This window comes from Diceros bicornis (genome assembly GCF_020826845.1).
Source record: "Diceros bicornis minor isolate mBicDic1 chromosome 32 unlocalized genomic scaffold, mDicBic1.mat.cur SUPER_32_unloc_2, whole genome shotgun sequence".
In the NCBI taxonomy this organism is placed as follows: Eukaryota; Metazoa; Chordata; class Mammalia; order Perissodactyla; family Rhinocerotidae; genus Diceros; species Diceros bicornis.
In genome coordinates, this window is record NW_026690908.1 from 637,840 (window position 1) to 663,509 (window position 25,670).

At 47.7% G+C, this 25,670-nt stretch overlaps 2 protein-coding genes across 3 annotated transcripts in view; both read left to right on the top strand.

The window, feature by feature from the left end:
• LOC131402214 (ral-GDS-related protein-like) overlaps positions 1-25,356 on the top strand; it is a 353,959-nt gene extending 328,603 nt beyond the window's left edge. The window contains exon 2 of the transcript XR_009218419.1: positions 24,251-25,356. The gene's annotated coding sequence lies outside the window, so the exon portion shown is untranslated. The remainder of the gene's footprint in view (positions 1-24,250) is intronic.
• LOC131402209 (ral guanine nucleotide dissociation stimulator-like) lies at positions 9,932-17,334 on the top strand. 2 transcript variants are annotated; one of them, XM_058537069.1, is made up of 8 exons: positions 9,932-10,106; positions 10,223-10,539; positions 11,310-11,489; positions 11,897-11,996; positions 12,495-12,564; positions 13,867-13,940; positions 15,018-15,050; positions 15,411-17,334. In XM_058537069.1, the coding sequence occupies exons 1-5, from the start codon at positions 10,004-10,006 to the stop codon at positions 12,542-12,544; spliced, it is 750 nt and encodes a 249-aa protein (XP_058393052.1). In that variant the 5' UTR covers positions 9,932-10,003; the 3' UTR covers positions 12,545-12,564; positions 13,867-13,940; positions 15,018-15,050; positions 15,411-17,334. The 2 variants fall into 2 exon arrangements, with proteins under 2 accessions (XP_058393052.1, XP_058393053.1); XM_058537070.1 differs by having other exon boundaries at positions 11,897-11,988; positions 12,499-12,564.
• Positions 25,357-25,670: the final 314 nt, after the last annotated feature.

The window sequence follows — 25,670 nt, forward strand, 5'->3', positions numbered from 1 at the left end:
GAAGTCTTTTATCAATTCTGGAAATTTCTTTTTTTTTTTTGTGTGTGTGGAAGATCAGCCCTGAGCTAACATCCATGCTAATCCTCCTCTTTTTACTGAGGAAGACTGGCTCTGAGCTAACATCTATTGCCAATCCTCCTTCTTTTTTTTTTCCCCCAAAGCTGCAGTAGATAGTTGTATGTCATTGTTGCACATCCTTCTAGTAGCTGTATGTGGGACGCCGCCACAGCATGGCCGGAGAAGCGGTGCATTGGTGCTCGCCCAGGATCTGAACCCGGGCCATCAGCAGCAGAGCGCGTGCACCTAACCACTAAGCCATGGGGCTGGCCCTGGAAATTTCTGTTATTATGTCTGAATATTCCTTTAAATCATATATATATTTATATTATTTGTGAATAGCTTCTGTTGGAATGTGAATGTCTTTTGTGTTGTGTCTTAGAGGAGGAGAGTTCAGTAGGGGAAGCTCACTCTGCCATGATGCTGACGTCACTCTCTTCTATATATTTATATTATTTAATTCAAATATATATACACATACTTATTTATACACGTTCAATATATATTCATTAACTATATATTAATTCAATATATTATTCAATATAATGACTTATATTATTCAAAAAAATGTACATATCTTATTTCTTTATATGATCCTGTACTTGACCAAACTCAAGCCAGGCTCCATTGAGCCCTCTTCTTGACTAGGCCTCAATCTTGGCCAATTATAACTATGGCCTCTCAGCGCCAGTCATTTCACCCCCACACACACACATTATAGGACTTAAATGCTGACATAGTTTCTAACAGCTCAAATCCACATCCTTAGGATGACCACTGCCCCCTAAAAGTGCCTGCCTGAGAAAGCTCAAGGCAGCCAAAAGAATTGACTGTTTGTTCTGGCCAACACTCAATCATTGGCCCCTGACATCCCTTTCTTAGGGCATTTACCCAAAAGTGCTGACAACTGTGAATATTTCCTCTGTCCTTTTGAATTGTATAGAGCCATTCATTGATATGAGGACAGGGTGTCTGTCTCCCAGACTCTGCGAGAGGAGAGAAGTAAAACTTTGATCATTTCCAACCAGCAGACATGACTGGCCAGATGAAACTGCCCCTTACCAACACTCTGTAACTTTTCCCTCCCTGACTCTACTGAGCCCCTGCTCACCCCTCTGCCTGCTCCCTCATTCTCCTTTTCAAATGCCCAGTCACCTCTGCACAAATCAAATTGAGTTCAGGTCACCCTGTTCCCTGTTCCCTATTGCAGTGGTATTTTACTGATTAAAATCTGTCCTGACCTCTTTAACTAGATCCTGGCTTTGTGTATACTCTACGTTTAACACACAGATAATCTCATCCATATGCATATATAGGCATATACCAACATAACCATGGGCCCTCCAGGACCAGTTCAACTGACCCCATCTTATCAACAGAGTAGTTAAGAGTTTTCTTTCAGGAACTGAGACCCCTAGTCCAGTTCAGGCCAGTTGAGACCACCAACTCATCAACTAGGCCTGCGCAAATGCTTGATAAGTGACATTTTTGACATCAAGGAGCTAAAAGCTCCATCCTCAGATCATCGTAACACTGCCAATTTCTGAACACACATCCGATGAAGAGGCACGAAGCTTGACTTTGCTTGTGCAGATCATCAATTACCTCACTTCTCCTTACTTCCAATTATCTACCTCCACATGTCAGACCACCCTGCCCTTCATCCCATAAATTATGCCCCAAGCCCTGGATCAGGGAGACAGATCTGAGACAGACACATGCGCCCTGTCTCCTTGCAGATAAATATCACAAAGTAAAGCTACAATTCTTTCCCCAAAGGCTGATGCCAGAATAATTGGCTTTTTTAATATGCATTGGGAAAGAGAACCCCAATATTGTGCAGTAACATCAATACATATATATACACTTAATGGATGTTTTGTCTTTTTTTTTTTCTTTGCTGAGGAGGATTCACCCTGAGCTAACATCTGTGCCAGTCTTCCTCTATTTTGTATGTGACTTGCCACCACAGCCTGGCCACTGATGAATGGTGTAGGTCCATGCCCAGGAACTGAACCTGGGCTGCTGAAATGGAGTTCTCTTAACCACTAGGCCATGGGACCGGCCCATGTCTAATTGTTTTGAAGATGTTACTAGATATGCAATTGAAGTTTCACTATGATCTCTGCATTTCCTTGCTGCTCCTTTAGTCCCTCACTTCAGTGTATGTGTTTCTTGCTCCATTTTTCATGCTAGAGGAATTCTTCAAATATCAAGTGGTCCTTGGCTACCCATTCATATTTCTGTGATGAGAAGAAAACAGCTGAGTAGGATCTCTGTGGGCCTAATGGGGGCTGTGTCTGTCTGGACTCAGTGTTTCTTCAGGGGTCTTGAGTGTTGAACTAGTAACAGGCAAACACTGTTGCTGCCCCTGCTGATCTGTAACAACATACTTATTCTACGCATTCCCACAATGACAGACATCGTCTGAACACATGGAAATGCTGACAACACACCCACACCCACATACACACTATTCGCAAATGACCAGCAGCATTCAGACTGTAAACTACACCTGATAATGCACACTGATACTCAGAACATACACACAAACTCACACACATACAGACCACTCACTTTTTCAGAGCTCACAGTGACTTGAACTCTCTAAACACACACAAACATCAACAAAACACACCTTCACATAGATGCCATAATAGCCGTGCACCCTGTGACCATACAGAATTGCTGAACACACACACATCCACACAACAAGGAACGTGGCCGTGCACATGTGGGCTTGATCAGGGGATTTTTCACACCTCAGCATCAACATGGACATCCCAGGGTGAGAGGGAGAGGCAGAGGGCACAGGGAGAAAATGTGGGGAGCAGTCAGGAGACACTTGCGTAAAGCAAATGTGACACCTGCAAAGCTGGTTCCTAAATGACATATGACTCAAAGGTATGAGGAGCCAAGAGGGTCTGAAATGGTACAAAGGAGGTGACTGATACAAACCCATCACAAGATATTGAAATGTAAGGAACAGTGATATTTCAAAAGGCACTGAGGAGAGTTCATCAAAGCTTAGGTATAATTCCAGACAATGAATGACGTGGAATTCTGGCCAAGGAACAGCCATTATTGCTGTTAAAATTCCTGTTTAAATGTTTCTTATAAAATTATAGAAATACTCATTGAAAAATGACAAATATTCGTTGATTTAAAACATTTAAAACATTTCAGGGTAAAATAACTGCAGGTTCCACTTTTATTGAGTAGCTTTCCTTGGGCAGCTAGAAAAGCAGGACAAAGCACACAGAACAGCTGTGTGAAGGGTCAGAGAACATCCCGTGCAGGCAGGACTTGGGGGTCTATAATCTCTGAGATGAGGGAAGCACAAGATTGTGAGCACCAGCTCCACGCGGCTTCTCCCCTAAGGCATTTGCTATTTCAACAGTGAGAGAAGAGAGTCTGAGCAGAAAGAGGAGGAAAAATGAACTGAAATTTGGTTCCAGCCAAGTCCAGTAACTTCTGCTTCCAGTCAGATGTGGTAAAGGCAAAGCAACAATTAAACGTTGATTTAATAAATACTGTATGTTTGAAAACACCAAGGAGATGTGGAAGCAAACAGGACTAGATGAAATAAAATTTCAAAAAAAGAAGAGCCTTTTAAGGTGAGATTGCCAGACAAGCCCTCACCCAGGGGAATTTGCTGAATCTGGACTCTGATAATCAGACTTGTGTTACCAGAAGACAATAGGAAGTATAATCTGTCATAATTGGTCTATGTTAGCTTTTTAATATCACAAGCTTTGTTTGGCTTAATTTTTGTTGCCTCCACTAGAAGACTCTGTGAAGGGAAGAACATTGTACCATTTGCCACATGATCTGCAGAACATTCTTCAGTTTGGGCTGTATGACTTCTATAAATATTTGTTAATTTTTGGTTTCATGAACGCTATGGACTAAATGTCTATGTAGCTCAATTTCATATGTTAAAATCCTAATCAACGACATGATAGTATTTGGAAGTGGGGCCGTGAGGAGTTAATTAGGTTAGGTGAGGCCATGCATGTGAAGCCCCAGTGATGGGATTCGTGTCTTTGTAAGGAGATGGAGGGCCAGAACTCTCTCTGCTAGATGAGAGTAGAGCAAGGAGCTGTCCTTCTGCAAAACAGGAAGGGAGCTCTCGCCAAAAGCAAATCAGCTGGAATCCAGATCTTGAACATCCTAGTCTTCAGAACTGTGAGGAATGTATTTCTGTTGTTAAAAGTGCCCAGTCTAGGGATGGCCCAGTGGTGCAGTGGCTAAGTGTGTGTGCTCCACTTCGGCAGCCCAAGGGTTTGCAGGTTTGGATTCCGGGTGAGCACTGATGCACTCTTGTCAAGCGATGCTGTAGCGGTGTCCCATATAACAGTAGATTAAGATGGGCACAGATGTTAGCCCAGGGCCAATCTTCCTCAGCAAAAAGAGGAACAAAGTACATGAGTAGACATTTCCTCATAGAAGATCTGCAAATAACCAATAAGCATATGAAAAGATGCTCATCATCAGTAATCAATGGGAAATGCAAATCAGAAACAGTGAGAGACCACCTCACATTCTTCTATCAAAAAAAAAAAAAGATGGCATCTATCAAAAAAAAAAAAAGAAGAAGAAGAAGAAGAAAATGAATAGAACCAGTGTTGGTCAAGATGTGGAGAAGTTGGAACCCTTGTGCACTGTCTTGGGAAGATAAAATATATAGTTGCTGTAGAAATCAGTATAACAATTCCTAAAAAAAATTAAAAATATATAGGACCCAGCAATTCCAATTCTGGGTATATATGCCCCCAAAGAGTTGAAAGCATATTCTTCAAAACATATTTCAACACCCATATTCATAGCATCACTATTCATAATAGCTAAAACATAGAAGCCACCCAAGTATTGTAACCGAGGAGGGGCTCACTGCCCAATGCACCCCTTAAGCCAACCATGAGATACCTGCTGTTGTAGAAGGGAAAAAGCTTTATTACGAGGTTGGCCAGCAGGGAGACAGGAGACAAAGGTTAAATCCTTCTCCCCAATGGGCAGTTGAAAGGGCTCTTTAAGGGCAAAGGAGTGGGTGCGGGAGGTTGGGGGCGGTCCTACACATTTTGCTCAAGAAGATTTTCATGTTCTGTCATACATCCCACGTTCAAAAGGCAGTGTCCTTAACATGATTGGCAGGAGAGTTCTTTGTCCCCTACGTCATCCTCCAGTCACTTGACTCAAACAGGAGTGACGGTTTGAGTCTTGCCAGCTGTCTTGTGGTCTCACTGGTTCAAACCAGTTGAAACTTGCTCAAGGAGGAAAAACGGAGTTTCTGAAAAACAACTCATGGCCCAAGACTAGATCCTTAGTAAATATATGGAACGTGGCTTAAGAAAGTAGTCTCCAGGGCCCGTGATAAAAGTCTGGTTGGGGCCCCATTTTATTTTGGGCTTGGTTTTGGGCCTGGCTAGGGTATCTGTCCAGGGATGTATGGATATGCAAAATGTGGTATATACATAAAATGGCATATTATTCATCCTTAACAAAGGAAGGAAATTTTAAGATATGGCACACCATGGATGAACCTTCAGAATATTACTCTAAATGAAATAAGCCAGTCACAAAAATACAACCTTGTGTGATTTCCCTTCTATGAGGTTCCTGAAATCTCTAGATTCAGAGAGACAGAAAGTAGAATGGTGTTTGCCAGGGGCTGGGAGGAGGAGGAATGGGGGGTTATTCATTAACGGGTATAGAGTTTCAGTTTTGTAGGATGAAAAGACTTCTAAAGATGGATCGTGGTGATGATTGCACAGCAATATTAATGTCTTCAATACACTTAAAACATACTTAATGTATTGATGGAGCTGATGACTTGTCCTGGCCAAGCACGTGCTTTTGCTGTTGCACATCTTACCCCTCACTGTATAGTTGGGAAACTAGCCCAGAAAGATGTAAGTACTGGCCCAGACCACAGGAGGTAGTCAGGGTCCCAAAGACTAGACAGAGCTCCAGCGTCCTTGGCCAAGGCTCCACCCTTTCCCTCAGGTTTCCTTTGCTAATGAGAGGCATTAAGATCTTAGAGGATTGCTGCCCACCCCTCTCCATATGGGGTCATTTTCCTCTCCTCATCATCACATGTGCACAGGCACCCCCACTCACGCTGACTTCTCATGTGGGGGCCATGGAGGTGCAGTCAAGAAAGAACCGATCCAGAGCAAGTGACAAGAGGCAGGGGGAGAGAGATTGGAGGCAGCTCTCCCAGGGGACCATGGCATTCCTTCTCCTAGATACATGCCCGGGGGCCCAAAGATGGGCAGAGGAATCCCTAAGGTTCCTAGGTTTCTGCCTGTTCCAGACCCATCCCTGGCCAAGCCTGGGGAGCACAGGACTGGGGTCCTGCAGTCCACCTCTGTGGGCACCCAGAACTGTGATGAGTGCATCTCACCTTGTGTAGGCATTGGGAACAGGAGAGAAGACCTCAGTGAGGGTCCTCCTGTATAAAGTGGAGTGCATCCAGCAGGTGACTCCAAGTGTTCCATGCACTCACAACGTGTCTGTTGGACTAGGTTCTCTGTTGATGACCTACTGTGCTCTGAAATGCTGAGAAAATGCTTTCCACCCACTTGAGATCATTTAGAACTGAGGAGACATGGGGGCTTGGGTGGATGAGAACTGGGGATAAGGAAGAAGATGCCAGAGCACTGGACACCAAGTCTAGAGATGAGGGAGAAGACCAGTTCTTGTTGGACCCTCGGGGTCCTCATCTGGAGGCAGGGGGGAGTCATTGTCCTGGTTGAGGTTGGATGCCTCAGGAATGAAGAAGACAGGTTGTGGGGGACAGCAAGATGGGAAAGGTAAGCTCCCGAGATTCACCCCACTCTCTCGAAGGCGACAGGTCCTGCTCCTTTACCTCTGGGACCCTGGAGAGCCTCTGCCTTGAGGACATCTGAGGAATGGTTCCCTTCTGTTTGGTGGAGTTTTGGTGAGAGCTGCAGTGCTAGTGCTGGCCACCAGGGGGCGGGCAGCCTCTTGCATCAGTGGTGGCAAGTTAAATTTTGTTTTTATTTTTTTCAGTTGTATTGAGATATACTTGATATACAGCACTATGCAAGTTAACATTGCTGTGTGGTACATTTGAAAGTTGCTAAGAAAGTAGATCCTAAAACTTCTCATCACCAGGAGAAAATCTTTTATTTCTGTTTGGTGAGTGATGTTAACTAAACTTATTTGGTAACCATTACATAATATATATATACATCAAGTCCTTTCCTTCTGCTGTAAACCTGGAATTTACACGGTGTCCACTGAACTTTACTTGACCTCCTGGAGCAGAGAAGAGTCAAGCAGAGGTCTTTCTGGCTGTCCCCCTGCCTCAGAAACAACTTGTACCTCCTATTACTAGTGTTCATCTCCACAATCAAAGTTGGTCAGAAGCAGGGGGAGGGGTGCAAGATCTTCCCATGTACTCATTCAGCAGCTGTGCACTGAGCACTCACCCTGTGCCAGGTGCCCTGGTGGGCCAAAGTGCAGGATGAAAATGACCAAGTGGTCCCTGCCTGCCAGGAGATCACAGTCCAGAGGGGAAATGGACAAAAGCAAAGACATGAGAAAGAAAAGAGCAAGTGCTGTAGAGAAACACAGCAGGGGGCTGTGAGGAAGGGTTGGGTGTCATTGGGTAGGAGGGTCTGAAAGACCTCACTAGGGTGACATTTGCTGGGACCAGAATGACAAGAGGGAGTCAGCCCTGCACAAGTCTGGGAACAGTGTGTCAGGGAGATGGCACCACTGGTCCTGAGTCTCACAGGCAGAAGTGAGTTTGGCCAGAGGAGGTTAGAAATGTGGCCAGTGTGGCTGGAGGGAGCCTGGGAGGAGAGAACAGGAGCTGGGGTGGAAGATAGGGCCAGGGCCTGGTAGGCTGTGTCAGTTACCTTTCCCTCTCTGACTTCATTGCCCGTAACCTTGCATTTCAAAACTACAAATGTTGACTATCTCGCAATTTGTGTGGATCAGCAATCAGGCACGTTTTAGCTGGGTGCCTCTGCCTCAGTGAGTTGAACAGGTTGGTGCTGTGGCCTCAACTGTGGCTTGACGGGGGGAGGACTAGCCCCCAAGGTCACTCTCAGCTTTCAGGGTTCAGTTTGGACTGAGAGCCTGAGTTCCTTTCTGTCTGTTGGCCTGGGCACTCCTGTGCTTCTCTCCTCTATAGGCCTTCACATTGGGCAGCCCCAAAACACTGGTATTTGATTCCTCAGTTACAGGGATTCGACAGAGTGAGAGGGAGAGATGGAACATGAGAGAGGGTGTAAGAGGAAGTGAGAGACTTGTGTAGTTAAAATTTAGACAAGACATCCCATTGCTTTGGCTGTTATTATGTTCAGAAGCCAGTTACTAACCACTTAGTGGTTCCATGGGGATGTGTATACCATGGGTGGGGCTTACTGGGTACCACTGTGGAGGCTGCCCACCTCATAGGCCAAGATGAGGCACTTGGGTCTCATTCTCCATAAAACAGCAAACAATTGAATGGTTTAATGCCACAGGATGGCAGTATCTAAATTTCCATTAGTTTCAACCCCCTCATCATGCTGACCTGAAAATGAGGCCAAGTTGGAAATGACTGTTCCAATATCACATTGCTAGAACCCAGGCCTGTTTTGAGTGGTGTTCTGTGCTACATGTCACCCCTTCTTGTTATTTTTCCATCTCTAATTTTGTGCCTTAGGTACATGTGACACCAGCCCACAGGGGTAATAGATATTATCTCATATACACCGGGTGACATCCCTAGGAAGTAGATTCTAGCCTGATTCCCCTGGTGTAGGTTTGGAGACTGGGGAGGACCTGAGAGGCACAGGGACTATCCCAGGATGAAGAACTGGTAAGTTAAAGGAGGTCTGCATTCATCTCTGTCTCCTCAAAGCTAGGACCTGAGTTAGGTTTCTAGGGAGCTGTGGCTAGGGCTGTGTAGGCTCCTTGTGTACAGTTCAGGAAGTGACATGAGAGAGGAGGGTGAGCAGCCCGGGCTCAGGGGGCAGCTCTGGAGAAGTCTGATTGAGGTAAGGGGCCCAGGTATAGGAATATTGAAAAATGACCTCATCTACTTGGTCCTAGGCCTCAACAGATCTTTGAACTCTGGTAACCAGGCACCCACAGCCCCTCATCCAGCTCACTTGACTGGAGACTGTCAAGAGGCAAAAATGTTTTGTTGTTTTATCCCAACTTTTGGAGGATCTGGGCTCAAAAAAGCCCAGAAAGAGAATCTTTTTGATTGTTGCCGGCATTGGCTCAGCCCTCATCCCTGACGCCTCTGGGTGTCTGACAGGAGGCAGTGAAGGGTAACATGGGGCAGCCCAGGAAAGGTTAGTGCAGACCAGGACACAACGGTGATCCCACCTGATCAACCCCAAAATCCAGGCCCCTCATCGTGTGTTTGTGTGTTATTGTGTGTCTGTGTGGAGTGAGGAAGGCAGGGTATGTGGGGCAGGCCATTCCTGGGCAGGAGCTGGTTGTTAGGTGTCGGAAGTCTGGCGGGTCTGTCATGTTCATTACCAGGTCATGGCTGGCAGCATGAGAAAGTGAGCTCCTCAAGTCGTATGTTATTGAGCCCTAGAGGTTTCATCTCCTTCCCTCCCTGACCAGAGTTCTTTGCCAAGATGCCCTCTGTGCCTGAACTGAGGAGCAGACTTTCTCTTGGGGGTTGGCCCCAGTGGCAGTGTGAAGGCAGCCCCTGATTCCCTCTGGCCCAGCTCCCTGGCAGTCTTTGCAGAACTCAACTCAGGAGGTCATCGAGTAGCTGCCCAATGGTTTCAACTCCACCAACTCACTAGACAAGGGGCAGGTGCATGAGGCCACCCACACCATCCAGTGCTGCTCTGAGATGAGAGCAGGAGCAGAGGGCCTCCACACTAGGACCTTGAGATGATGGGGTTGGACCAGAACTAGGGTGGGACCAGACAGGGGCTGTCTCTTTTTCAAGCTAAGGGGGATGTACATGCAAGTAACCTTGCCTGGTTCAGAGCTGAACTGCTGTGACCCTCTTACCCTTGTCTGGTGTGAGCTTCTGGAGGCCACTGAGGCAGAGCCAGAGGGTAAGGGGGACTGCAGCCTGGGTATTCCAGGAAAGGAAGTGGGATCTTTCCTGTGTTTAGAAGGACACATGGAAAGTCAGCTATGTGAGTGAACCTTTGTCTTTATCTCGCTCCAGCTCCAGCTGCAGAGCTCCAGCCAGCAGCAGAAGCAGAGCAGTGGGCAGTGGTGGAGGTAGAGCTGGCTCCAGCTCCATTGACACCACCCTCTCTAGCGCTGGAGCCAGCATCCCCTCCATCAGCGGCATTGGAGCTGGAGCAAGGGCCAACATCGGCTCCAGCAGGAGTGGGAGCTGCTGAGCTGGAGTCACCTGGACCATCATTTCTAGTGGGAAGTCCATCTCCATTTGTGGCTGTTAAGGAGCGTGAGAAGAAGCCTAACCTCACGGCCTTCCCTCCTAAGCTGGTGGTGGAGCAGTTGACCGTGATGGATGCGGTGAGCAGCTGGGCTCTCAGGGCAGGGTGGAACAGGCCTTCCCTCTGCCATCAGTGCCCCAGACCTGATCCAGACTCCTATGATCTGGGCCCGAATCCTGGCTCCACCCCTTTACCAACCATACGACCTGGGCAACTTTCTGAACCCCAAACATTTGCTGTCCACCTGCAGACCGTAGAGGTGGACACTAACAGGACCTGCTGCACAGAGTGGCTGTGACGGCTCCATGAAGTAGAAAAAACGGAAGGGTGAGCAGGGCCTGGCACATCAGTGGTGGAGGGGAACTCACTGTGTGCAGCCAGGTCCCTGTTGGCCCAACCGTCTGCTCAAGAGGCTCAACAGCCTCAGGACTTATTAGACGCCTGATGTGTACTTCACTATGAGGGAGACAGACAAGGCCCGTGGGTGTAGCTGCCACAGGGGAATGTGCATCTGAATGTGGAGTGGGACCAGAGGGGGGATCAGGGTGTTGGAAGATGTCCCCTTGGGAGAAGCCGAGCTGATCCACCGTCTGGAGCTTGGAGTTAGCCAGGATGGGCTGGATGCAAATGCCCCTCTCCCTTCCCTGCCAGTATTGGGTCCTGGGTCATCCTGTGCTGGGTGTCCTCGGTGGACAGAGAAGAAAAGCCAGGGACTCTCACAAGGCTCAGGCCACATCCTGAGCTTCCTGAGCTCCAGCTCTAAATTGTGACCCCTGTGTGGGACTTTGGGGGCTGGGGACACAGAGCTAGGGTGTGGCAATGCTGGGTGACACTCCCCCTGTTCCCCAGGAGCTCTTCCAGAAGGTGGTGCCCTCTCAGTGCCTGGGCTCCACCTGGGGCAAGAGGAACAAGCCCGGCCATGAGCACCTGGCACCCACCGTCCGGGCCACTCTCGACCACTTCAGAAGGGTAGCCAGCCTCGTCATCACCACCTACCTTGGGGACCCGAGCATGATGGCCCAGGACAGGGTGAGGGTGGTGGAGTGCTGGATCCAGGTGGCCCAGGTGTGCTGTGGGAGGCCCAGTGGAGCCCCTCTCTGGAGCCTTAGGAACTGCCTCCACCTTTATCAGCTCCCAGGATTGAAGTGTGTGGTCTGAGCCCCTGCAAGTCCCTAGGCCCTTCCTGCCAGGGGCACGCTGAACTTGACTCCAGGTCCTAGTGCGAGGATGCTCACTTCCTACCTGGCTCTCTCCCTGGGTTGAGCTAAAATCCTCCTCCCTGTGAGTGTTACACTTTGGGTCCTAAATGTACCCTTCTGGGGCTCCCTGAGCATCTGTCTCATCCAAGAGAGGAGATTTAAATAGAAGGGGACTGAAACTAGAGCAAGCAGGGCTCCAGCACCCCACCTCACAACTCATTCCCTTCCCTTCCCCAGGAGTGGGAGAGCCTGAAGAACTCCTCTCTCTGCACTGTCATCTCTGTTCTGCAGAAAACATCCATATGCCACCTGAAGAACACATGGGGGAAGTTTCCTGGTGGGTAGGCCTCTCTCCATAGGAGGACCAGGGTGGATGGGGGATTTCCTGTATGTCTGCCATTGGCCCTTCAGTCAGGTGGGAACTCCTGGGAGGCAGCAAATGCTTGGGACAGGGCCTGGGCCTCGGCGGTGGGTCTCTAAGTCTTCCGGTGTGCTTAGTGCACCAATTCTGCTTCAGGACTCGGTTTCCCTAAATACCAGGTACTGGATTGAGCCACATTGGAGATTTTCAAGTGTTTATAGCAACAGAACTCTATGCCCAGTTGAAACTCAAAGTGGTCAAAAGAGAGCTGCTCTGTATAGCTGGGAAATGGATACCCCAGTGACCAACAGGAGAGCCCTCTCCCAGTCCCACGAGACCTTAGCGCTCAGAGGAGCCCAGTGAGAACACTCCTCCAGGAAGTTTGAAACGCCCAGGTTGTCAAAGAAAAGGATTTGCACTTAGACCCCTCACATTATCCCTAAATTTATCCTTCCTTCTTTCCCCTCCCCTCAGGGAGAGCTCTGAAAAACTTAAGGAGCGCTATAGCCAAGACGAGTCCTTGAGCAGAGAACTGATGACCAAGGTAGAGTGGAGGCTGGGGTCTGGAAAGAGAGGAGGGGCGGGGGGGGAGAGGGACTGGGTAGGCTGTGGTTTTGATAGTTTCTCACTTGAACTTTCTCTGAAACGTTCCCATCTATCTTGTCCAGGTTAACAAGTAGAGGGATCTGTTCTGCCCATGGGCAGGTGGGGTGCCATTTTTGGGCAGGAGGCCTTGGTCATGGGACACAGTGGTGTTGGCTGGGCTGTTCCAGGAGGAGTTGCTGAGCTGGCGCCATCAGCAGGTCTCTGGCTTCCATGCACATCCATCCTGCTGGATGTAGCTTTTTCCAGGCTGTTGGGTGGTTGGCGTGGGTTTAGCCCTCAGCCTAAACCTGTCCTCAGGAAGCCAGGACCCTGCCGCTCCTTCTATCTTCACCATGTCTCCAAGGGGAGGGCACCTTGCCTGCCCCAGGGACGGGCACAGCAGGGGATTCCCCTGGCCCAGGTGGCCAAAGAGGCTGCTCATCCTTGGATCTGAACGGCTGGACCAGAGACAGATGTGTGTGCATTGTGGGACTCCCCACTGGACCCCTAGAGCAGTCACTCGAGTCAACCACAGGAGTCTCACCTGAGTGCCTGGTTGGCAATGACTTAGGTCCCAGGTGGCTTATGAGTAGCGTCTAGGCAACTGATGGATTCTTAGTGGATCCTGCTGAAAGGACGTTAGGAGCTTCATGTAAACGGGGAAGCAAAGCGTCCTGTCACCCCCTTGCTGTTGATCAGAGGTGGCACCTTGTGGGTCCAGTTCCTGAGTGGATAAAGAAAGAGTTCAGTGCAGGCGAATATCCTGAGTGGTTCTTTGGGGAGGAGAAGGGTTTGGCATTGCCTCAGTCCCAGCCTGGGGGTGAGACACTCCACGGGGACTGGGGCAGGCAGGAGCCACTCAACCAGACTCCCAAGACACCCCATCCTCTCCATCCACGGCTCGGCCCAGGGCCAAGCTTTGAGAGATCAGGGGACAGGACTGTTGTCAGTGGTGGGGCTGGGGGTTAGGCGAGGATGTTGGAACAGGGCCTCTGGCTGAGAGGGGCAAGCGGCCTCTCCTCTGTGGGCCCCTGAGCAACTCACTGCCCCTATTTGGCCTCTGTCTCCCCATCAAGGAAATGGAGGTATGGTGATTGTGTGGTGCAGGCCTCACAGGGGGGTGAAGAGGTAAGAGGGAGGAAAGGAATGTGGGAGCTTTCTGCCTGCTCCACCTGGAGGGGCGAGGGCGAGAACAATGATGACAGAGAGAAATGGGGTGAGGGGACTATGGCCTCACTGGCACTGTCCTCGACCCTGGCAGGAGGGGCCTTCCACGTTTGCCCCCTGGAGAGCAACCCTCAGAGAGTGCAGGAGAAGCAGCAGCAGCAGCAGCAGGTGAGTGTGCCTGTGGGGGAGGGGCTCTGCGCTCCCAACTGGAGGCCTCAAATCAAGAGGGGAGGGCCCTTCCTCTTGGTGCCACAGTGTCCGAATCCCCCAGTAGAAGTGACCAGGAGGAGGGCCTGGAAGAGCTGGTGCAGGATGGGTTTGTTGTGGGGAGGTCCAGGGACCGCACACCCTGTGATTTGCCAGAAGCCAGCCCTGGGAGGTGAGGAGGAGGAGTGTGGTGTTCTTGGGGTGTGAAGGGAGGAGGAATTGAGGGGAGACTGCTGAGGGTCCTAGGCTGCTCCCCGTGGGAACCCTTGGGTGGGCCAGGATGCTGAGGACTTTTCAGGGGAGGGTATGCAGGGGGTCGACTTGAGAGCAAGGGCTCATCCCACCTGCACCCCGATGTCACAGAGTGTCATCCCCTATCTTGGCATTTTCCTCGGCGACCTGCTGATGCTGCACCTGGCGATGGGTGATTATCTTGAAGTGGATGAATCTGAGGACCAGGCAGGGAGGACCAGGATCCTGAGCCTTGGGATGCGAAAGCCCCCGAACTGAGCTCTGAGCTCTCAGCACTTGACACATCTCCTCTCCTGAGAGCCTCCCAGCCGCCCCTGGGAGCTGGGGCATCAGGCCCATCTTAGGGATGAGTGAACAGAGGCTCTGCCTGAGACATCCATTCCGGTTCTCCAGGCTGGGGAAGCTCAGAGCTGCTTGATGGCACAGCTGCATGAGGTTTTATCTGAGCTGGACTCAGCCTCTCCCTCCCATGCTGCCCATGGAGGGAGAGAGAAGTTGGGACCCCCAAGTCAGGCAACACATAAGTGGCTGAGCAGTCCCCTCTGCCTGAGGCCTCAGCCTCCAAGTCTGTCATCAGAGAGGGTTGTGCTACCAGGTCCCTCAGCCTCACCCCCATGGCCTCCTTCTCTGGAGCCCAGAGCCCGGCCTAGTTCCAAGTCCTGTTTTCTGTGCATGCTCGGCCACCTCTGGGGACCTGGCAGTCGTGCACCATGAGAAGGGGTGGACATAGGGGGCTAGTCAGGCTAGGGGGCTCTGTCTGATGGACTCTGGCTCTCTGCCTTCCAGGGGAATGAGATCAACCTTGAGAAGAGGACTGAGGTGAGCAGCTGTGGCACTCCCTGCAGGGGAGGGGAAGGAGGTGGAAACCAGAGACCCTCTGGGCAGAACAGTTTCTGGCTCCACCCCCTGTATCTTACATTGAATGGAACAGTTTGATAACAGAGAAGTGGGAGACCCATCCAGTTGGCGCGTGGGTTGAGGTGAGGATGGCATCGAGGAAAACATCCTGGAGTAGGGGCTGATTATTCCCATTCTGAGAACAGGTAGAGCCTTGATGGAACTGGAGTGAAGGAGGGTTCCCAGGACTCGTCCCCTGCCCCACTCCTCACCCCCTACAAGTCCCCTGCAGCATCCCCCACCCAGGCCCTGTCTGTATCCTCTCCTTCCCTCTGGTCCCAGGAATAATACCGAGTCATGAGGGAGATCCTGCTGCTCCAGGTCACCGCAAAGAATTATACCAAGACCCCGAGGAGTGATTTGGGGCCTGGTTCCAGGACATGGAGTTGCTCAACGAGAATGATAGGTGAGGCCGTACAGGAGTTGGGTGAGGGCAGGGGTGGATTCTCCCTGTTGGCCAGTGCAGAGAGCCTGTCTCCGTGGCCCCCTGGTCAGCCCCAGAACTTATTGCATGACCACCCCAGGGCACCCAGACTCCAGCTGCTGAGGTTTCTTTTGACCAAATTTTAGGAACTTTTAGTTTTCTAGTTCAATCTCTGGAATTGCATCAGCTCTAAGTGGGGAAACCAATGTAAAAAGATCAAAACGTGCAGGTGGAGAGGACAAGGCCCGAGGAAGATCATTTGAAAATGGACTAAAGGCAGGCAGGACTTTCCCTCCTGAGACCCTTCTAGGGGCTCCGTGTTCACCCCTGACCTAGATTTGAATCCTGCTGGGATCCTTGTACAGGACTCTGAATTCCTTTTCCTGCTTGATTTGTATCCAGGAGGAACGATTTCTGATGCAGCTTTTAAGGCTACTGCTGGGCCTCGTTACATAAACATGACTGCTCCCTGTGAACTAGGATTTTCAGCACCCCTGCCTTCCTTATGCAATTCCCTTTAGGACAGAAATTCCCTAGAAGGCCCCCAGTCTCCTCCCTGGCTTGGCCAGATGGATCCCGAGTGAGCTCTGCTTTGCCAGGATAAGGGACCATAATCCTGGCGAGTCAGTGACCCCACATTGTCCCTTGCTGTCCAAGGTGAATTCTGAGCCCGTGTCCTTCTGAGGTCCATGGCCTTGGCCAATCCTCCAGTTTACACACTCAGTGTTGGTGTTCCGAACTCGTCCAAATGGGGCAATTGGGCCCAAGCCAATAAAGTGTGTCACCCCTGGGTGGCTGTGTTTTTTTCCCCAGTCTTGTGCTGTGGTTACATTACAACAACCTGCTGGGGTGTGAACCCTGTTTGGAGCTTTGAAAGATGAGACATGACAGGGGTGTTGGGGTGTCCAGCAGGGAATGCCACAGAACTGATGATCTGTGGACGTACATGAACACAGCCTTACCAATTAAAATACTGAAATGTTCCCCATCTGGTGGTGAATAGACATTGCTCTGAGCTCACACCGAGAACCCGTCCCATGACTAGGAGCTTTCAGTGGGTTACCAAGTGGCATCTTGAACCTCTTCCCTTGGGAACACCCTGTAAGACAAGGGACAGATGAATCGCTTGGCACTTGTGAGCTATCCCCTCCTTTCTTATGGCTGCAAGTGTCACCCAGACACACAGGCTGGACTCTGCCACGGAAGCCTTCTCAGGACAGCCAGAAGCTGAGGGTGAATCCTGGTTCTCGGCATCCCAGGCCCTTCCTGACCCGGCATAGCCACCCAGGAAAGTGATTTGGTAATGGAAAGACTGGGAAGGCCGTACTTTCCCTTGAAAGAGAAAGAGAAGTGCCAACTGTGAAAGCTTGATCCCTCAAATAGACAATTAAATCCCAACAAGCAGTGGGTTCATGTCAGATTACTGACGCTGAAAAGGCCTCTTTTGATAATAGCACAATCCCCCAACTGCCATGTCCATCTTCATGAATCAAATTTCCAACACATATGGATCTAAAAAACTGAGGGAAATCTGGTATTTCCTTAGATGCAACTCTGAATTAGCATGCAACAAAGAACATAAAAATGGAGACCTAGAAGTAAATATCTAATTTGAGTACATAGACATCAAAGTGCTTTTGAAACAATATTTTGGAATCTATTGGAATATTACACAAAAAGAATAATCCACTTTAAGTAGATTTTACTGTGACTGTGAGGGGAAAAACTGAATCATCTCGTGACATTGATAACTCGCTGCTGACTTGAAAGTACAAATAAATAATGTACATAGTAAGGGAAAATGAGAGAATGGCATGAAAAAGGAAGATCTCCTTGTTCTCTTCACCTGAAACCCAACCTCTCACCTCAGAAAGAAACTGCTGTCTATATTTTCTATATCATGCAGTGGCGTTTCATAAAAGAAACGTATTGGTATGTTTTAAAGTTTCAAGAGCTCAAAGCAAGGAAACATTAGGGACGCTGCCAAGGGACCTCACTGAGGTGCCTGCTCCATTGCCTCTGCTGTCAGGACGGCCTTCTTGACCCCTCACTTTCTCTGCCTCGATAGCAAATCTGTCCACCATCAGCGCTACCACCAGTCTCTCTCCTGTGCTCCTCACTGCCCTTTCCTCCTTCCTGATACATTCCTCAGTCACCAGAAGTTGTTGGCAGTGGAGCTGTGGAATGCCCAGATCAGCTCCTGGAGTCATCCCTGCCAAATCTGAAGACCAGCAGGAGTGGGCATGGGACCTGGAGTGCAGACCACCTGGGAGCACACCTGGAAGGGATTCACCTGTGTGACTAGGTGCAAGTTTTTGCAACACTTTGGCAAGATTGAAAGGACTTACTAGTTGTGCTGCACTGCTGCAGGCCTGGAGTCCTTGTGGTCTCTCGGGCCAGCAGACCTGGTGGGGCTGGTCCAAGGTGTCCTCCTAGAGACCCTTCATTGCCAGGATGGGATGGGATTCTAGTCACCGGCCTCTTGAATATGTCACTGGACATCCTCAAAGGGATGGAGATGCTTAAACCAGGCTTTGGTTTGGACTAGTTCCCACAGTTACGCTGCTTCCTCTGTGAAGACATGACTATCATCCTTCTTTTCCTTTTACCCTGCAAAAATAAATCATGAAATTGGGTCAAATGATAAAGGAAGCCTGCCTTTTTAGGACAATTATCCTGGCTGTTTTGTACTTCCACCCTCCCTCTATCTGGGGATCTGACCTGTGTCCTGGGATGTCATCAGGCAGATTTGCATCAAGAACAGAAAGCTCAAGGTCAAAATTCAAGGCTACTCCAGATCATTTCTCTCCCTCCATCCTGTTAACACCCCCTCCTTGTTTGAGTGTGTTTCTATTGTCTTCTTGTCCTTGTCACTCTCAACCGCACAAGTCCTGGCACTCCCTCTCAGGACAGTCGGTCCCCAGTCCTTTACTAAATCCCAAATCCTACCATTTCTGTGTTTTCTGACTACTCATTTGCTTAATCCATTGACCACTCGGTGTTCATAGAAGTTAAATCAATAGTGACATTGTCAACCGCCCCCTGTTAGGGACTTACTCCCATATCCCAGATGTTCACATAATCCAAATGGTTATGTTCAAAGTAAATAATTCAGAAAACATATTAACCCACCACAAATTACTGATCTCTAATACTTTTATTCAAACACTCATACAGTAGATACCTGTCCCTCAAGATCAGAAGTAATGCCAGATCACCGATCCTCACCTTAATTTCCTCCTACACCTATCAATCCTGGATTCCATGGACTATGATCTCAATAATTTCCTTGGAATAATAAAAAATTCCTTACCACTCATTTATGTTGTAAACCTCCAAACCCAGATGATCCCGATTATCTGCCATGCTGCAGCTACTGCTGGTCTTATAACAAGCTGAAGAAAAAGCAGGAAACATAATCTTTTGGTACCACTGTAAATACAAAACCATCTGCATCAACTGGGAAGCACCCATAATGCCTGAAAATTTTGTTCTCCTTTTTTGTGTTGAGTCAATAACAAAAAGAAAAATCAATTAAAAAATGGGCAAGGGAGAAGAATAGACTTTTTCCAATGAAGACATACAAGTGGCCAATAGGTGTCTGAAAAGGTGTTCGGCATCACTAATCAGGGAATGCAAATCAAAACCACAGTAAGCTATCACTTCACACCTGTTGAGATGGCGATTATCAAAAAAACTAAAGATGGCAAATGTTGGTGAGGATGTGGAAAAAAGAAACCCTTGTGGGAATGTAAACTAGTACAGCCATTATGGAAAACAGTATGGAGCTTCCTCCAAAAATTAAAACTTGCATATGATCCAGCAATCCCACTTCTGGTATATACTCACAGGAATTGACATCAGGGTCTCAACGAGATACCTGCACTCTAATGTTCATTGCAGCTAATTTACAATAGCCAAGACATGGAAGTAACCTGAATGTCACTGATGAATGAAAGGATAAAGAAATGGAATATTAGTCAACCTTGAAAAAAGAAGGAATTCCTGCCATTTTTGACAACATGGATGCACCTAGAAATCATTATGCAAAGTGAAATAAGGCAGACAGAGAAAGGCAAATACTTATATGTGGAATCTAAAGTAGTTAAACTCATACAAGCAGAGGTTAGAATGGTGGTTGCCAGGGGCTGGGAGGATGGAGAATTCGGGTGCTGATGGTCAAAGGATACAGTTTCAGTTATCAAGATAGATAAGTTCTGGAGATGTAGGCTACAGCATAGGGCCTACAGGTAACAAGACTGTATTGCATACATCACATTTGCTAATAGAGTAGATCTTAAGAGATCTTACCTCAGAATGATAGTAATAAAGGAAGTGAGAGAAAACTTTGGGAGGTGATGGATATGTTTGTGGCCTTGATGGTGGTGACAGTCTCAAGGGTGTATACTTATGTCCAAATTCATCAAGCTGTATATGGAAAAGTATGACATCATCGTTGATTCTTCTGCATCTTGAAATACGCCATGTCCTCATCACATGAGAAAATTTTGTAACTATATACGGGGACAGATGTTAACTGGACTTATTGTGCTGATCATTTCAATATATACTCAAACATTGAATCATTACGTTGTACCCCTGAAACTAATATAATGTTGTATGTCAACTTTAGCTCAATTAAAAAAACACAACAGACAAAATGATGTGAATATTGTAAATGAGTTCAGTGAATCCCTGAAACTGCCCCATTCCCATATGGGAGTTACAGGAAGCAGAGAGGATGAAGTAAGATGGAAGAAAGTTGTACAAAACAGTATTCAAATTAAAATCATTTAAGTTGCTATCAGATCCTTGTGGCAGAGTTCTGTGAGCACTGATCTTCTTTCACATTTTTCCTGGAAAAGCATACTTTCAGATCCAACCCATAATAGTTCATTTGCTCTAATACGAAAATCTCAACTTAATAAATAAAACCAAAAGCATCCCTTATGTATGAATAAAGTTAGTGAACTTTACAGAGAAAAGAGCATATTTGCACAATCTCAATAAAGGAAACAGAAGAACTGAATGATGATCGAGTCTCAGTCAAGCTTATCTTTGAAAGCCAGTGAAACCAGGATATCTTTTCAAGGATGTGTGTAGAGCTGTCAGCCTTGGAAGATAGAAATAGTGGCCTCCTCTGGAGCAAAGGGCAGGCTTGCTTACTGCCCAGTATAATAAAAATAACACCCCTCCCCGGCACAAAGGTCAGCAGACGTCCTGCCCATTATCAAAGATTAGAGTTCCTTAAGCTCTGTGTTCTTGCAACCTTCTGCATGTCACCTGGCCCACTGTGTATTACCCTGTAGGAAGTGGGATTTAGTGAACCAGTGCAAATGTTGATACTCTGGCCACTGCTATTGCTGTGTCATTAAGTCCTTTGTCTCTGACCCACGGGTCTCGTATCTTTTGCCAACATCTATAAGACCATGATAGGCTGACTTATTAGCTTGCAGGTAAGGTAAAATATCATACCTTTCACGGTTCCTGACAAGCCCTTAAAGTAACTAGTACTCTTAGGAACAGAGAGCTATCCAGAACAATATGTATGGATATTCTTCATCGAAGACTTCATGCAACCAAAACTTTAGTAAGTATCTCTGATCTCTTTTATTTCTACCCCAAGTAGAAGGAGAGGCACCAAACTATTACAGACCTAGGGCTTGTGCAAGCCACCTGGAGACCTAGTGACCAGAAACTTCCCATGGGGAGCAAAGACAGATGGACATATTTCCAAAATGGACCCATATGCCTCCCTATCATCCAAAAGACAGTACATTATCTTAATTTATGATGATTTCATTCATTAAAATCTTGTGATGGGCCAAAGATGCACATCTAAGAGGAGTGAGACACATGGCAGTTGTAAGCAGATTAACACATTTGGTGAATATCAAACTCTGAAATAAAGTTAGTGTTCTAATCATTTATAAGGTACAACAAATTAAATTAGGTCAATTAAATGATATTTAATGGTATGCCTGATTATTACTCTGCAATAATGAACAAGAAACTCATGTAAATAACTATAATTGGTCTTTAAAATATGATAGTCAAGACTGAGATCAGCTGGAGAGAAGGAAGGGGAGAAATAGATAAAATTTAGCTGCTCTGAAGCCACACTCAAGACCCCTGAATCTACATGTAACCCAGGAGATCGAGGCAGATGGCTTCCTCTGTCCATTTCTTAGCTTGTTTCCATTGATTTGATGGATTTATCCTCTAATCCGGATTCCAAGTGTGAAAGAACATCTTGGTCCTTCAAAGAAAAGAAGCCATTGAAATTTGATTTTCTTTTAGCTCGCCATCCTACAGGTTTGAGGAATAAATTATCATGTAATGATACAATGATTCCAATAGAGAATGAGCAGAAAAAAATTAACAAGAAGGTCTTGTGCAGGCCCGGTGGCTTAGCGGTTAGGTAAGCGCGCTCTGCTATTGGTGGCCCAGGTTCGGATCCAGGGCACGCACTGATGCACTGCTTGTCCAACCATGCTGAGGCTGCATCCCACATACAGCAACTAGAAGGATGTGCAACTATGACGTACAACTATCTACTGGGGCTTTGGGGAAAAAAAAGGAGGAGGATTGGAAATAGATGTTAGCTCAGAGCCGGTCTTCCTCAGCAAAAAGAGGAGGATTAGCGTGGATGTTAACTCAGGGCTGATCTTCCTCACAAAAAAAAAAAGAAAAAAACAAGGTCTTGGTTGCATTTCATCTTTTGCAAATAAGCAGGATATTTTATGCTCTGTTCCTTTCACTACTCTAAACAACTTTTAAAGAATATGGTACATCTGACTATCCCTAGGCGTGTTTATCCTGGAACCTTGCCGGAATCCAAAGCAGAGATGTTAAAGCTGATGGGTTTCAAATGCTGCCCAAGTGCTGTCGACCTTGAACATCCCTCTCCCAAAGCTGGACCACCAGTCTCTTCCTGAGGGATCAGAGTCGTCACCCATGTCCCTGAGAGACTGGCCCTCAGGCCTGAGCTGAGATTAGGCTATCAATCTAAATGGCAAAATGCTTAAGCTATTCTCATCTTAAGGATGCTGTTTCAGAGGCCTCTGCACTGGAATGTGTTGGTGAAAATGTTCTACTAGACTTGCGTGGGAATTGGGTTGTTCTCCTCTGCTCTTGGCGGATCCTGGGAAAACCAATGATTAACCTCACGGATGCCTCAACTTCCACATCTGCGAAAAAGGCAAGCAACAGCCAATGTTACCACCCTGCAAAGCTCTTAAATTGCACTTGCAAGAGGGGTCACAAGGGTGAATTTTTCCCAGAAGCTGATGAAATGATGGCACTTTGGCTGGAGAAGGCAGAGGGCAGCAGGCAGAGGAAAGTTTCTGGGATGTCAAACCAGTTCCCATAAGCACTTTAGAGAAGCACCTGGCCCTGGACTAGGTAGGAGGCTGTGGAAAGACCCACAGGCATGCAGGTGGGAGGAGGAATCAAGCAACGGAGGGAGGCGGTGTGGAATAGACGTGAGTCCGGCTTCAATTTTGGACAAAAGCGGTTGCACGATGCAGGCCCGCGGCTGCCCATGCAGCCGCCACACCCTCCTAACTCCTTGGTCCCTCTCGTCCTGTCACATCCCTTTGGGACTCAGTCCACGTGGAGCAGGTGCAGGACCAGAGTCCGCAGCCAATGGTGGTTTGGCCCTTGGCCAAGAGCACACTGCCTTGCTTCTCCCCTCAGGGCTAGGCACCGCCCTGTTCCCAGAGCATCCTGGGAGTTGTAGTCCTGTAGTCCTGCAAACTCCCAGCCAGGAGCGGTTGAGAGACAAATGCTCCCAGCATGCACAGCTAGGGGCCCCAACTCCCTCCTTGTCCCTCCACCCCTGGGCCCCACTCCTCTCCTTGTCCACCCCACCCTCTATCCTACCTCTTCTCTCTACCACGCCCACACTCCATGCCCTGCCCACCACCCGGAGTTCGCACAGCGTTGTTGGGCTGCATCCCTTGAGGCCGGTACTCAGGTAGGGGTGGGGCTCACCAGCCTGGCTCTTGCTGAAGATGCTTGCAGCCCTCCTTGAAGCTCTCTGGCCAGTATTTGAAATGTAAATTCAATATCTAAAATGGAAATACCGGGTGACTGGGATCCTGGAATTTGCCTTTTCAAGACCGCTTGTCCTACTATCCCCTCCATCCCTCCAGGCTGCCATGATCCTCCCTTTGGACTCCATGGTCAGGGTCGCTGCAGAGATCCTCCCTTTGGACCCCGCCTGCCTGAAGGGCCTCTACCTTGGTCAGGCATCTTTGAAGGACTGCCGTGAGCCATGTCACAAAAAGGATAAAACATCACAGTGGACAGCCCCAATTCTTGCATATACAGACGGGAAACTAAAGTGCACTGGTAAGTGACCCCTAAGCCACTTCAAGGGACCACATGCATGCCCCTTCTCTGATGCTGCACACAGGCTTGTTCACTGGACTTCCTTATACTGGTGTGGACCTCTTGGCCTCATTAACACAGGCAATAGACCTGAAACTTCCCGTTGGTCCTTCTCACAATGTCAGGGAAGTTTGTGCAGGAAGGTAATATGCAATTTCTGCTCTGCTATAGGGCTGGCTCCTTGGGAACCAGTTTTAATATCCCTTTTTAAATATACCCTCAGAATCACAAAATAATTAAGCAAAATAATTTGTTGCTCTTGGGGGTTATAGCGATAATTCTCTTGAGTCGTTTTTCCACTTAGCTTCTTTGATTGACTCCAAATACTACAGCACCACACCCTTCTAGACTGGTGGATGCACAGCTCCACTTCTTTGCAGGGAGGACGCACAACAGCAGAATATCCGTGGCCCAACTTTCTGGAGTATCAGTATTACTACAAGATTTGGAAGAAGCGAAGTTAGGTCATTTCCAAGGTAAGGAATTAAAAACTTAAAACTAAGATGAGGTGGGAAAGTCATATACCATTAATAGTTGTCAGTAATCTGTGCCTAAAATGTCAGACTTTCTCTGAGAAAGAACTCTGAGACTCTATTTCCCATTGTTTTAAATAGGAAAAATTAGAAAGCATAGCAAATCTATCAAAAAATCCTACCAATTTCCTAAGTCACGATATGGCACCTAGACATAAGTTATGAACATCGTTGCTCCTCGTTTTGTTCCTCATTCAACCCAGTCCCACAATTCTTGAGTGATTGCTGTGAAGACGGCACTGTGCTAGATGTCAAGGCCTTGGTGAGCATCATTGTGGGGATGGACATTGTTGGAAAAAGATTGCGTCATAAAAACTCAAAGCCATGCCACTTGCCAAATTGAGGCAAAAATGGAAAGACCCAGCGGGCCAAGCAAGGGTGAGGGCATTAATAGATACTTGGGAGTATTAAAATCCATCTGATGGTGTCATGAGTGAATGTGTTCCACTTTAAAACAAAACACTGCTGTTATTCTCAGATACTGAGTTAGTATCTTTGTGAAAATATTCAGGATTTAAAGTGTTTATTGATGTATAACATTCGTACAGAAATATATGCAGAAGTCATCCGTGTAAACCTCAAAGAATTATTACAAAGTGAACACATTTGTGTGACCAAGAACTAGCACCAGGTTCATTCAGGCCCCGACAATCCCTTTCTCCCTCCATCCTCCCCAAAGGTAACCAATATCTTACCAGCAAACACTGTATATCGAGTTTGTCTTCTTATACAAGTGTTTTATTACAGGACAATTTAAACAATATACAAAATAAACAAAATAGCATAGTAGGCCCATCACCCAACTTCAACAACTACTAATCATCTGCCATTTTTGTTTTATCCACACTCCCTCCCATTCCCACCTCACTTTATTATTCTTTTAGTCCTTTTTATGTGTGTGGGGGGGTTAGATGTACGCACACTGAAAGGCACAAATCTCAATCATACAGTTTTGGCAAATAAACATGCCCATATAACCTTCACCCCTTTAAGAATAAAGTATTTCCATCACCCCCAGAAAACTCCTTCCTGTTCCTTCCCAGGCAATTTTTTCCTTCCCCCGAGGCAATCACTGTTCTGGATTTTTCACCATAGGTTCATCTTGGCTGAATTCATCCCACGTGTATTGTTTTCTGTCCAGCTTGCCTCCCTCGGCACGAGGTTGATGAGTCTCACCCAGCAAGTGTGTGT